Source organism: Nyctereutes procyonoides, unplaced genomic scaffold (assembly GCF_905146905.1).
Source record: "Nyctereutes procyonoides isolate TBG_1078 unplaced genomic scaffold, NYPRO_anot_genome, whole genome shotgun sequence".
NCBI classification, from domain to species: domain Eukaryota; kingdom Metazoa; phylum Chordata; class Mammalia; order Carnivora; family Canidae; genus Nyctereutes; species Nyctereutes procyonoides.
Window position 1 is genome coordinate 39,597,612 of NW_026575131.1, and position 13,259 is coordinate 39,610,870.

The window sequence follows — 13,259 nt, forward strand, 5'->3', positions numbered from 1 at the left end:
AAAAAATAAAAATAAAAAAATAAAAGAATCCCAGTATAGTTGGGGTGCCTGGGTAGCTCAGTCAGTTAAGTGTCCAACTATTGATCTCAGCCCAGGTCTTGATCTCAGGGTTGTGAGTTCAGGCCCCACTTCAGGCTCTAGGCTAGGCATGGAGCCTATTTAAAAAAAAAAAATTCAGGATCACCTGGGTGGCTCAGGGGCACCTGGGTGGCTCAATAGTTGAGCATCTGCCTTTAGCTCAGAGCATGATCCCAGGGTCCTGGGATCGAGTCCCGCATTGGGGTCCCCACAGGGAGCCTGCTTCTCTCGCTATGTTTCTGCCTCCCTCTCTGTGTCTCTCATGAATATATAAATAAAATCTTTAGGGCAGCCCCAGTGGCTCAATGGTTTAGCGCTGCCTTTGGTCCAGGGCATGATCCTGGAGACCCGGGATCGAGTCCCATGTCGGGCTCTCTGCATGGAGCCTACTTCTTCCTCTGCCTGTGTCTCTGCCTCTCTCTCATGGATAAATAAATAAAATCTTTAAAAATTCCAGGATATTTAACATATAGTGTCATATTAGTCTCAGCTATACAATATAGTGATTCAATACTTGCATGCATTTCTCAGTGTTCATCACAATAGGATGCCCTTTTTTTTTTTTTAAGCTTTTCTTTATCTTTTTGAGAGGCAGAGATAGAGCTCAAGCAGTGGGGAGAGGAAGAATTGGGCTTCCTGCGTGGGACTTGATCCCAGAAACCTGGGATCATGACCTGAGCCAAAGGCAGCTGCTTTACTGACTGAGCCACTCAGGCACCCTAATTAGGGTACTCCTGATCCTCTTCACCTATTTCACCCACCTTCCCTCTGCCTGGGGTGATTTTAAAGTTTTAGAACTAGGTAGTGGTAATGGTTACAAGTACCCAAACTATGGAAAGAGCCCAATGTCCACCAACTAATAAATGGATAAAGAAGATGTGGTATATATACACAATGGAATATTACTCAGCCATCAAAAAGAATGAAATCTTGCTATTCCCAAGGACATGGAAGGAGCTACAGTGTATTATGCTAAGCAAAATAAGTCAGAAATACCATATGATTTCACTCATGGGGAATTTCAGAAACAAAACATGAACGTATCGGGGTGGGGAAAGAGAGGGGAAAACAAACCATAAGAGACTTTTTTTTTAAAAAGATTTTATTTATTTATTACAGAGAACGTGAGCAGTGGTGGGGGAGTGGGGAGGGTGGAGGGAGTGGGAGATGCAGACCCCCATTGAGCAGGGAGCCCAACAGCTCGATCCCAGGACCATGAGACCATGACTGACTAACCCACCCACACACCTCACTAAAGACCTTTAGAGAACAAACAGGATTGAGGGGGTGGGCTAGATGAGTGATGAGCATTAAGGAGGGCACTTATGTTGAGAGCACTGGGTGTTATATGTAAATGATAAATCATTTAAGGAATTCTCATGAAACCAATATTGTACTGTATGTTAACAAGAATTTAAATTAAAATTTGAAGGGAAAAAATGGGCAAAAACTTAAATAGACATTTCTCCAAAGAAGATATCTAAGTGGCCAATAAGTACATGAAAAGGTGCTCAATATCACTAATCATTAGGGAAATACAAATCAAAACTACCATGAGATGCCACCTCACATCCATTGGGATGGCTACTATTTAAAAAACAATAAAGTGTTAGGGAGAATTTGGACAAATTGGAACTTTTGTGCACTGCTGGTAGGAATGTAAAATGATACAGCCATAGTACAAAACAGTATGACAGCTCCTCAGAAAACTAAAAATAGAATTACCAAACGATCCAGCAATTCCATCTCTGTATATATACGCAAAATAACTGGATCTGAAAGAGATACTTGTACACCCATGTTCATGACACCATTATTCCAATAGCTAAAAAATGGAAGCCACCCAAGTATCCATCCATCAATGAATGGATAAGCAAAATGTGGTGTATACATGTAAGGACTATTAGATGGCCTTAAAATGGAAGGAAATTCTGTACTATGTTACGATATGGATGGACCTTGAAGATAGTTGCTAAGTGAAATAAGCCAGTCACAGATAGTGTGGTCCTGATTTCTGTACATGTGACACACCCAGTAAATGTTTACTGAATGAAAAGAAAATTACATACTACTTCACATTCTTTAGGATACCCATCCTAAGTTTTGTTTTGTTTTGTTGTTTTTTAAGGAAAAACCAATGCTGGCTATAATGTGGAGAAATAGGAACTTTGTACACTGTTGGTGGAAAACAGCTGTTGGCCCCTCAAAAAATTAAACATTACCATGCAACCCAGCAATTCAATTCCTGGGTATATACCCCAAATAACTGAAAACAAGTACTCAAAATACATTTTCAAGAATGATCATAGGAGGGGCAGCCCCGGTGGCACAGAGGTTTAGCGCCGCCTGCAGCCCTGGGCGTGATCCTGGAGACCCTGGATCAAGTCCCATGTCGGGCTCTCTGCATGGAGCCTGCTTCTCCCTCTGCCTGTGTCTCTCCCTCTCTCTATCTCGCTCTGCATTTCTATGAATAAATAAATAAAATCTTTTTTTTTAAAAAAAAAAAAGAATGATCATAGGAGGGACGCCTGGGTGGCTCAGCAGTTGAGTGTCTGCCTTTGGCTCAGGGTGTGATCTTGGAGTCCTGGGATCAAGTCCCATGTCGGGCTCCCTGCATGGAGCCTGCTTCTTCCTCTGCCTGTGTCTCTGCCTCTTTCTCTCTCTGTCATGAATAAACAAATACAATATTTAAAAAAAAAAGAAAAACGATCATAGGAGCATTATTCATAATCTCCTAAAGTTGGAAACAATTCAAATGTCCATCAATAGGTGACTGAATAAACAAATCATGATATATCTGTACAATGGAACATCTTTCAGCATAAAAAGGAATGAAGTACTGATACATGCTATAATTTGGATAAACCTCAAAAACATGCTAAGTGAAAGAGAGCAGATATCAAAGGTCACATTTTGTATGATTCCTTTCACAGAAATATCCAGACTATGAATCCTTGGAGACAGAAAGAATCTAAGTATTTGCCAGAGGATCGGGGTAGGGATGAAGTGATTATTTGGTGTGGTGGGGGTGTTCTTCAGTGGGTTATGAAAAAGTTTTGAAACTACAGAGAGGTGGTGGCTGCACAACATTGTGAGTATACTAAATGCCACCGAATTGTACACTTCGGTTATTTTAATGTTTAAAATAGTTATTTTAATGTTATATGAATTTTACCTCAATTAAAAAAAATAGAATTTATGACCACATCTGTTTTAGCTGTTGCGGAGTTTTGTGGCAGGTTGTGGTCCATCTTCCGGAGAACTGGCTCCAAGTTCCTAAGAAGGCAACCACATCTGTGGATGAGTGGTACACAGGATCTCTCTACTGTTTTTGCAACACCCTTTGAGTCTATAATTATTTCAAAATAAAAATTTAAATGAAAAGTAAGGCCATCTGTGATCATGGCTGCCCCATGTCTGCCACTCTTAGGTCTGGCACTCATAGACTGACCACTCTGAGTCCCAGCACTCCTTCCCTGTCTGGCTACCTAGGACTGCCATCTGTCCTGAGCTTGCAGCTGTGGACACGGGGAATTCTTATTCTCAGGAGTTGGCCGAGGGCCAAGTGGGTACTCCCAAAGATGTCAAGCTTCACCTGGATCTGGGACAGTGTAACCTTAAGCTCTCACAGCCTCTGAGATGGGACTGGCTCTACCCAGTGTTATGGACCAGTTGAGTCCTCAGGACACGGGGGTTCCTGCCTGCACTCTGTAGGCGGGCAGAACATGAAGGCAGAGACACCAAGGGGGATGGGGCCTGAGGTTTGGGAGATGTAGGGAGCCACAGGAGACCATTGCCTCCAGCCCACATATGTCCCTCCGATGGCTTCCTTTCTCAAGAAAGATACCTGCTGGGGCACCTGGGTGGCTCAGTCAGTTGAGCATCTGATGACTCGCAGTTTTAGCTCAGGTCATGGTCTCATGGGTCATAGGATGGAGCCCCATGTCATTGGGCTCTCTGCTCAGCAGGGAGTCTGCTTGAAGATTCTCTCCCTCTGCCCCTCCCCCCACTCACTCGCATGCTTCTCTCTCAAATAAATAATAAATAAATAAATAAATAAATAAATAAATCTTAAAAAAAAAAAAAAACTTACTCTACCAGAAGCCAAATAGACCCAGAAGTTTCTGGCCCATTTTGCCCGTGCCCTGCAGCTGCCAACTGTCGGGAGGCAGGACCGGGAGCTGGCTCAGTCTAGCTTCACTTTCACTTTCACTTCCCCTGAAATTACAGAGGAACCAGGAAGAAAGCTGTGGCCAGTAGTGTCCTTTACTCCCAGACCCGGAAACTTAGTGCCTATTTGCACCAGCTACAGTGAGGCACTGGCCTCTGCCAGCACAGCCTCGCATACAGTGACCCTATCTATAAGCACTGCAAACTGCTGTCCAGCCTCAGGCCTGAGGATGGATGTCCTGGAGACCTCCAAGTTGGTGGATGAGGAGCTATATTCACGGCAGCTGTGAGGCCCAAGGTGGGGAAGGGGGTGGGGTGGCCTTCTGACTTCCAATTTCCTGTCTACCTTTCTATTCCTCCTCCACAGGTATGTACTGGACATGCCGGCTATGCAGAGAATTCGGGAAGCCAAAGTCCTGCTCTCAGGCCTCCAGGGCCTCGGGGCTGAGGTGGCCAAAAACTTGGTCCTGATGGGTGTGGGCAGTCTCACTCTGCACGATCCCCACCCCACCTGTTGGTCTGACCTGGCTGCCCAGGTGAAGGTCGGGGGGGGGGGGGGGGGAGCTACAGGTTCCCAGCCAGGGTGGGGATAGGGCCCAAGAGAAATCTTGCTCAAGCCAGACTGGGTCTCTCTCCAGTTTTTCCTCTCAGAGCAGGACTTGGAAACAAGCAGGGCTGAGGCATCTCGAGGACTTGTGGCTAAGCTCAACAAAGCCGTCCAGGTGTCAGTCCACACAGGTGACATCACGGAGGAGCTGCTGCTGGACTTCCAGGTACCCCACCCCCACCCCACTCTCCAGGTGAGCCCAGTCCCTTCCTCTTGGCCTGAGCTGAGCAGTGGTTCTGGCCTTGGTGATCATGGGGTTCACCCAGGTGGTGGTGCTAACTACCTCGAAGCTGGAGGAGCAGTTGAAGGTGGGCACTTTATGCCATGAGCTCGGAATCTGCTTCCTGGTGGCCGAGACCCGGGGCCTGGTGGGGTGAGTGAGGCTACCTGCCTAACCTGCCACATCACAAGCGGTGATAGGTCCCAGTGCTGCTCCAAGCTCCAGGCTGGCTCTAGTGGTCCTCCACCCAGCCCCAGGCCTATCCCACCATCCCCTTCTGATTGTAGTCCTCAGTCCCACCCTTCGGCTTCCTCCACCCCAGGCTCCAGACCTACTCCAGTAAATCCCTCAAATTTCAGCTTCTAAGCCTCTCCCAGCATTCCTTCCCCAATGCTGGCCCTCTGGACTTGCCCTGGTGTCGCCCACCCTTCACTGCAAGCATGGGGAATAACCATTGGGCCAGCTCAGTAACCCCTACCATCACACCACAGGCAGTTATTCTGTGACTTTGGTGAGGACTTCACCGTGCAAGACCCTACAGAGGCAGAACCTCTGACAGCTGCCATCCAGCATATCTCTCAGGTGGGTGCTGAGGTGTGGGCACTCACCTGCTAACCAAGAGGAGCACCCCTGAACAAAGCCACTTCTTCTCCAGGGCTCCCCTGGAATTCTCACTCTGAGAAAAGAGGCTGATGACCACTACTTCTGCGATGGGGATTTGGTGACTTTCTCGGGCATTGAGGGCATGGTTGAACTCAATGGCTGCGATCCTCGGCCTATCCGCGTGCAGGGTAGGCCAACTCACTCCAACTCCAGGCTCAACGCCCAAGCCCCCACTGGGTGCACACACAGCCTGGTCCTTGGGGATAGGTTCTCCCTCCAGCTTCCTCAGTATGGGGCAAGGTCGATGACACAGACACAAGTCAGGATAGAATATGAGGAACTATTCAGGTTCAGAGGTCATACTGACCAGACTGGATCTCCCCTAGAGGATGGAACCTTGGAGATTGGTAACACGGCAACTTTCTCCTGTTACTTGCGAGGTGGGGCTGTCACTGAGGTCAAGAGACCCAAGACTGTGAGCCATGTGAGTGCAAGTACATCTGAGGTAGGGGAGCTTGGGAACCTCAAGCAGCCCATGGTATTCTGAACCTGCCCCTGAGCTGAGTACTTGTTGCAGAAGCCCTTGGCAGTAGCCCTGCTCCAGCCCCATATGGTGGCCCAGAGTCCCCAGGAAGTTCATCGTGCCCAGTGCCTCCACCAGGCCTTCCGTGCACTGCACCAGTTCCAGCACCTCCATGGCCGCCTGCCCAAGCCTTGGGATCCTGTGAGTGGCCCCGTTGCTTCCCCCGCAGCCTCTGTCTTATTGGGGTCTCATCTGCCAGGAAGCAACAATTATCATCTCACAGACCTGAGTTATAGTTCCAGAGGCAATTTCCCATTTACATAAAGGAAATGATAGCACTGTCCCCAGATCAGAGACCGGGTCCCCGAAAGTACCAGGCACGAAGCCTGGGGACCCCAGCCACCACCTCCCCCTCAGTTCTGGGCTGAAATCTCTACCCATGTTGATGGAGCCTCCGTGGGCATTGTCTAGGCATCCTCTAGTGGAGCTGCACAGAGCCTGGTGGGGTGAGTGAGGCTACCTGCCTAACCTGCCACATCATGACAGGTTTGGGCCTTCACAACCGGGGTCTGCTTCCTCTTCTGTGGAAATGAGGGATGGTGTGTGAAGGGTTTGAGTGGAGGATGGAGCTCAGGATGGGGCTGTTGTACCCACAGAGTTCTACCCCCCAGGTTGATGCAGAGATGGTGGTGGGCCTGGCCCGATCCCTGGAACCACTGAAGGGGACAAAAGGAGAGCCGCTGGATGAGGCTCTAGTGCAAACAGTCGCCCTGAGTAGTGCTGGTGGCTTGAGCCCCATGGCAGCCACAATGGGTGCAGTGGCTGCCCAGGAGGTGCTGAAGGTGGGCATGGGCATGGGCAGGTTAGGCCTGAGAAGGGTGTGGAGATCAGTGTGGGTGTGAGAGGGCACCCAGCACCAGACAGCAGCCCTGGAGGCTTGGAGCTGACAGAAGTTCCTACATGGAAGTCCTGACTTCTAGGCAATCTCCAGGAAGTTCATGCCCCTGGACCAGTGGCTGTACTTTGATGCCCTTGATTGCCTTCCAGAAGATGGCGAACCCCTTCCCAAACCAGAGGACTGTGCCCCGGTAAGAACTGGGGTAGGGGTGCAAGCCTTCTCCAAACCCAGGACCAGGGAAGACACACGAAGAAACAGAGATCCTGACCTGGAAAAGTTAGTGTAAGAGGGAGACACAGCACAGGCCAGTGGCCATCACTGACCCCTGTCTGTGTCCCCTAGAGAGGTTGCCGCTATGATGGGCAAATTGCAGTGTTTGGGGCTGGTTTTCAGGAGAAGCTGAGCTGGCAGCACTACCTCCTGGTGAGTTCTGAGGTCCAGCTGGGGGTGTTGGTGGGAGGGTCAGGCTAGGCCCTCTGGCTAAAGCTGCTCCTGCTGGCAGGTGGGTGCTGGTGCTATCGGCTGTGAGCTGCTCAAAGGTTTTGCTCTAGTGGGCCTGGGGGCTGGGCCCAGCGGGGGCGTGACTGTTGCCGACATGGACCACATAGAGCACTCCAATCTCAGCCGTCAGTTCCTCTTCACAACCCAGGACATTGGTGTGAGTGCTGGCCCCTACGCACATCTTGCATCTTGGACTGTCCTTGCACAATGCCTGCCCCCTGCCACACACACCCCCACACCAAGCATCTTCCTGTTCTCTTCTCAGAGGCTGAAGGCAGAGGTAGCTGCAGAGGCCACTCACCGCCTGAACTCAGACTTGCAGGTGACCCCACTCACCATGTTGCTGGATCCCACTACAGAGCATATCTTTGGGGACAACTTCTTCTCCCGTGTGGATGGCGTGGCTGCTGCCCTGGACAGTTTCCAGGCCCGTGAGTGCTTGACCTTGAAACTCAGCCCCTTATTCAAAGCAGTGCCAGCCTCACTCCTGATCCTCTGCCCCCTTGCTAGGGAAGTATGTGGCTGCTCGCTGCACCCACTATCTGAAGCCACTGCTGGAGGCTGGGACACAGGGCACCATGGGCCATGCTTCAGTGTTCATGCCTCATGTGACTGAGGCCTACAGAGCCCCTACCTCGACTTTAGCTTCCGAGGAAGCTACCTACCCTGTCTGCACCCTGAGATACTTCCCCAGCAGAGTAGAACACACCGTGCAGGTAGGAAGCACCCCCAGAGACCCCTGCCCCACCCAGCTCAGTAATCAGCTATAGACCTGTTCCCTACCTGACGCCTCATGGGTCTTTTCTCCCCCATAGTGGGCCCGGGACAAGTTTGAGGGGCTCTTCTGTCTGTCTGCTGAGACCATCAACCACCACCAGCAGTAAGGCCACTGAGAGGAGTGAATGGGATTCCAGAGCCCCTAGCACCAGAGTCCTCAGGGCTTCACCTCAAACCTCCTTGTCTCTCTGCAGGGTGCTTACTTCTCTGGCAGAAACAGATGGGCCCCAGGTGCTGACCCTGCTGCAAGAGGTGCTGGGCATCCTGAGAGAGCGTCCACAGACCTGGCAAGACTGTGTGCTGTGGGCCCTTGGCCACTGGCAACTATGCTTCTGTTATGGCATTATGCAGCTGCTGAACCATTTCCCACCTGATAAAGTGGGTATCTAGGGACCAGGAGGCTGAGGGTTCAGGGGGACCAGACTGAACCCAACCCAACAGTTTCTATTTCCCTAGGTGCTAGAGGATGGAACTCTTTTCTGGTCAGGTCCCAAACAGTGTCCCCAGCCCTTGGAGTTTGATGCCAACCAAGTGAGTGGGGATCCCAAGATGGGGATGTGACCCCTCAGAGCAGAGGTGGGCACCTCTGCATTCTGCAGAGATGCACAGATGCTGAGGGAGGTTGCCATGTTGTGCACCTGTGGGTGTCCACATTGTGAGACAGAAGCAGGCACTGAAGTGGATAGGCGAATAGGAGGTGAGCTCCACCCCTTGCACCTGTACGTGCTCACTCACATCCACGCATCTGCCCATGCTCTTGGTCTGACTGCAGGACACACACCTCCTCTATGTGCTGGCAGCTGCTAACCTGTATGCCCAGATGCATGGGCTTCCTGGCTCACGGGACCAGACGGCACTCAGGGGACTACTGAAATTGCTGCCATTGCCTGTGCCCCAGCACTTGGCCCCCAACTCTCCTAATGACCCGAAGCTAGCTCCAGCTTCTGCTGAATATGGTGAGGTCCCTGGCTCTAGTCCCCCATGCTGCCATCCAAAGGTCTGGCCCCATCCTCAACCTACACTGCAGAAGGAAAAGGGGGCCTGCGGGCCCTGTGACCAACTCACTATCTCTCAGGCCCTCTGAGCTTGCTTCTTTCAAGATTTGGGCTCCTCCTCTAGGCTCTCAGTAGGCCCTCTACCTGCTGCCCACACCCTACCACCCTGTTCCCATGGCAGATTCTCAGGAAAAAAAAAAACAAACCACTGGGCCCTGGAGAGCACCTAGCTCCAGTCCCCAGGTGAGGACAGAGTTCTGCAGATGTGCACACGTATGCATGCACGTGCGCATACATGAGTGGGGCTTGGGCTGCTGGAGAGACTGCAGCATTGATTAAGGGGTCTCTCTGAAAGTGGTCGGTTTAGGCTTAGGAGAGACCAAGACTAGATCCAAAGCTCCAGGGAAAGTGCAGACAGTGGGGACTGAGAACTGCCCAACACCCCTTTTGTCTGCCAGGCCCTGAGCAATTAAAGAAACTGCAAGAAGTCCTAGAAGTCTGGAACGGGAGCCCTCCCCTAAAGCCCCTGAAGTTTGAGAAGGTGAGAGTCCAAGGAGGGGTGAAGGGCCAAACTGGGGAGGGACAAGATCTAAGAGGTAGCTTTGGAGTCCCTTGGCCTGAATTCTCCTCCTGGCAGGCACCCAAAAGCAGATCACTTCCCCTGAGCCTCAGCTTCCTTATCTGATAAGTGGGGAGATGCAAGCATCCACCCCACAGAATTGTGGGGAGTCCTCTGTGGGGACATGTGGTCAGCCATGGTGAGGAACTCCGGGGCAGTGTTAACACTACTGTGACTCGGGCCTCACAGGACAATGATAGCAACTTCCATATGGACTTTGTGGCGGCAGCAGCAATCCTGCGAGCTCAGAACTATGGGATCCTCCCTGCCAACCGCTCCCAGGTAACTCTGCCCCTTGGGGCTCAGGCCTGGAGGTGGGTTTCAAGCCCTGGCCATACACCTTGGGTCCAGACTAAATCTCTTGTCCTTGGCAGAGCAAGCGAATTGTGGGCAAGATTATCCCAGCCATTGCCACCACTACAGCAGCTGTGGCTGGCCTGGTGGGCCTAGAGCTATACAAGGTGGTGGGCAGGCCTCGGCCCCTCAGTGCCTTTCGCCACAGCTTCCTGCATCTGGCTGAAAACCGCTTCAACCGCTGGGTACCTTTTGCCCCAGCCATCCAGAAGGTGAGTCCTTGACACCGCACCCCACACCAGGCCTGGTGTTTTCTTGGATCTACCAAAAACAGATTCTACTCTGGCTTTGGGTTTGCACCAGAACCCAGACTCTGGGTGAGTCCTTAAGACTCTCTCCAGCCCCCTTCCTGCTGTGAGGCCAGACTGGGACCTGTCAGACACAGGAAACAGCCATCAGCCACCCCCACCCCGCAACCCTCCACTGCCCTGGGTCTGGGGGTTGCTGCAGCTTTAACTCATTAGTGGAGCCAGACATCCCTCACGGCCTCCTCCTTCTAGTAAAACCCCTAAAGGGGAGGTGGAAGGGAGGGGGTGACTAGAGCCCTAGCCTCAAACAGAACCTAACTTCCAGTCTGTATGGCGCTGGGATCCTGGCCTACCCCCTCTAAGCTGAGTTAAAGGGCACTGAGCTCACCACCGCGGGTGGGGATGTGTGCGTTCATTTCACAGATGTGAGTGCACCAGGGTCTGGGCATCCCCGGCCCTATGGTGTGTGGGCATGGAGGGAGCATGCTTGTACATCTGTGTGCCAGATGGGAGTACAGCACTCTTCTTCAGTGTGGGCGTGCATGGGTGTGCATGTGAGTACACATGCAGGCGTTCCTGGCTGTGTGTGTGTGTGTGTGTGTGTGTGTGTGTGTGTTCCTTTGAATGCAGGGCTGTGAATGCCCCTGGCTGTGTGCCCAGGCTCAGCAGTAGCTGGTATGTTCTTAGGGCACAGGAGAGGGGGTGGAGAGAATGCCCTCACCAGGGTAGAGGGGAGAGGTCATGGGCCAGCACTGGGCTTTTGCTGAGCAGCCCTGGGGTCCCTCAGGGCACAGTACACAGAGCCCCTTTGTGCAAGGCCTCTCCTCCAGCTATCACATAAGCTGCCTTTGTCTATGGTGGAGGGGGAAGGGGCAAGGGAGGATCCCCCCAACTCACCTCTGGCCTCGTCTCAGCTTGACCCCACTGTGCTTTCTGGGGGGGCTGTCAGGGCCCCCCTTCTGGCCCCTGGATGCCTGCCATCCTCAGCAACAGGCAATAGAACCCCAAGACTCTTGAAATAGGGAGGGCAAGGGGACAGGAAGAAGAGGCCTCTGTGGACTGTGTCCCTGCTGGGGACTCTTAGCCAGTGGGGCCTGAGCAGTCATTGGGCCCCTTGATCCTCAGTGCCCATGTAGTCTGATGCCCTTGCAATACAGGACGATGGGGCAGGGTGTACCCCCCAGCTCCCAGCCTTGCATTTGAGGATCAAGCAACTTTATCCATGAATGCAGTGGCCCTGCTCCTGCTTCCTCAGGAAGCAACACCCACCCCCTTACACACACACACACACACACACACACACACACACACACACAGAGCCTGTGTGATGGATTGCCTGTTTCCTTGTGTGTGTGTGTGTGGGGGGGGCATAGCTCCATTTCCTGTGCTGGCCCCAGCATAGGCGGAGAGGGTGCTGAGACTCTGGGCCCGTTCCCACCTTCCAACCCCACCCCCCTGGCTTCTGTTTCCTGCCTCTAGTCCAGCTCCTCCTCTAGGAAAGAGGCCATCAGCTGCTGGTAATGGGTAGGGGGAGGGTGTGTATGAGAAGCTCCTCCTGCCCCCTCCCCCCCAGTTCCATCACCTGACATGGACCTGTTGGGACCGTCTGAAGGTGCCTGCTGGGCAGCCAGAGAGGACCCTGAAATTATTGCTGGCCCATCTCCAGGTGAGCCCCGTTCCTCCTTGCCTTCAGGCCTGGCCCAACCTGGCCTGGCTGGCAGCTGACCTGTCTTTCATTAGGAACAATTTGGGCTGAGGGTGAAGATGCTGCTGCATGGGAGGTCCCTGCTCTACTCAGCAGGATGGCCACCTGAAAAGCAGGCGCAGTGCCTAGCCCTCAGGTGAGCCCACATCTGGCTTTAGCCACGACTTGTTCTGTTCCTGGAGGTTGGAGGTGGGAGACCGAAGTCTTTGTTCTTCCCATCCCCATTTGGGCCCCTCACACCATCCTGAGACCTTCTTTTGCCAAATGGAGCCAGCAAATGGGCTGGGGGTGGGGTGAGGATAGAAAACTTGAGAAGGGGCCTCCAAACAGCCTGCTTGGCCAGCCCCACAAGCTCCCCCACACTCTGCTAAGCCCCCCTTTCACAGCCCACTCTCAGGGGACTCATAGCTTCCTGCCTCCTTGCCCGCCCTGCCTGCTGCTCCTAAAATAGTTTCAGATGTTTCCTGCCTCGAGCTCCTCCTGCCCCTGGCTTAGGCTCCTTACAGCCCATCAGCACCCTCTGGTCCATGCCCAGTTACTCTGCCTACCACTGCTCACCTAGCCAATCACTCTCCCACCCCCCCCCATACTACTAGGGTAACGGAATTGGTACAGCAGGTGACAGGCTGGATACCTAAGCCAGGGCAGCGGGTACTGGTCCTGGAGCTCAGCTGTGAGGGTGAAGATGAGGATACTACCTTCCCTCCCCTGCACTATGAGCTGTGACAAGGCAGTAGCCCTATTCCCTGGCTCTATCAAGCCCTGCATCCTGAGCCCATAGTAGGCACTCAATAAATACTTGATGAAGGAGGGTGTGAGTGGAATGGATGGATGATGAAACACGGGGCACAGGGTGTAATGCACAGGGTGTGTGACATGGACATGATGGGAACCCCTGCAGGGAGAGAAAGGGCTCTTTAGATTCGCCTTTCTGGGCTGTGTGCCTCAAAGAGCTGGGGTC

At 52.4% G+C, this 13,259-nt stretch overlaps 1 protein-coding gene across 5 annotated transcripts; it reads left to right on the forward strand.

Moving 5' to 3' along the window:
- The first annotated feature begins 4,189 nt into the window (after window positions 1–4,189).
- On the forward strand, window positions 4,190–13,201 carry UBA7 (ubiquitin like modifier activating enzyme 7). 5 transcript variants are annotated; one of them, XM_055344589.1, is made up of 24 exons: window positions 4,190–4,534; window positions 4,616–4,784; window positions 4,887–5,021; window positions 5,122–5,228; window positions 5,567–5,657; window positions 5,731–5,866; window positions 6,065–6,162; window positions 6,256–6,402; window positions 6,873–7,043; window positions 7,182–7,289; window positions 7,442–7,522; window positions 7,602–7,757; window positions 7,866–8,031; window positions 8,111–8,316; window positions 8,416–8,480; window positions 8,572–8,755; window positions 8,834–8,908; window positions 9,150–9,333; window positions 9,831–9,913; window positions 10,181–10,273; window positions 10,366–10,557; window positions 12,167–12,259; window positions 12,334–12,434; window positions 12,895–13,201. In XM_055344589.1, the coding sequence occupies exons 1-24, from the start codon at window positions 4,479–4,481 to the stop codon at window positions 13,022–13,024; spliced, it is 3,027 nt and encodes a 1,008-aa protein (XP_055200564.1). In that variant the 5' UTR covers window positions 4,190–4,478; the 3' UTR covers window positions 13,025–13,201. The 5 variants fall into 5 exon arrangements, 4 of the variants coding, with proteins under 4 accessions (XP_055200564.1, XP_055200566.1, XP_055200567.1 ...); XM_055344590.1 differs by having other exon boundaries at window positions 4,510–4,546; XM_055344591.1 differs by lacking the exon at window positions 7,602–7,757.
- The last annotated feature ends 58 nt before the right edge of the window (window positions 13,202–13,259 follow it).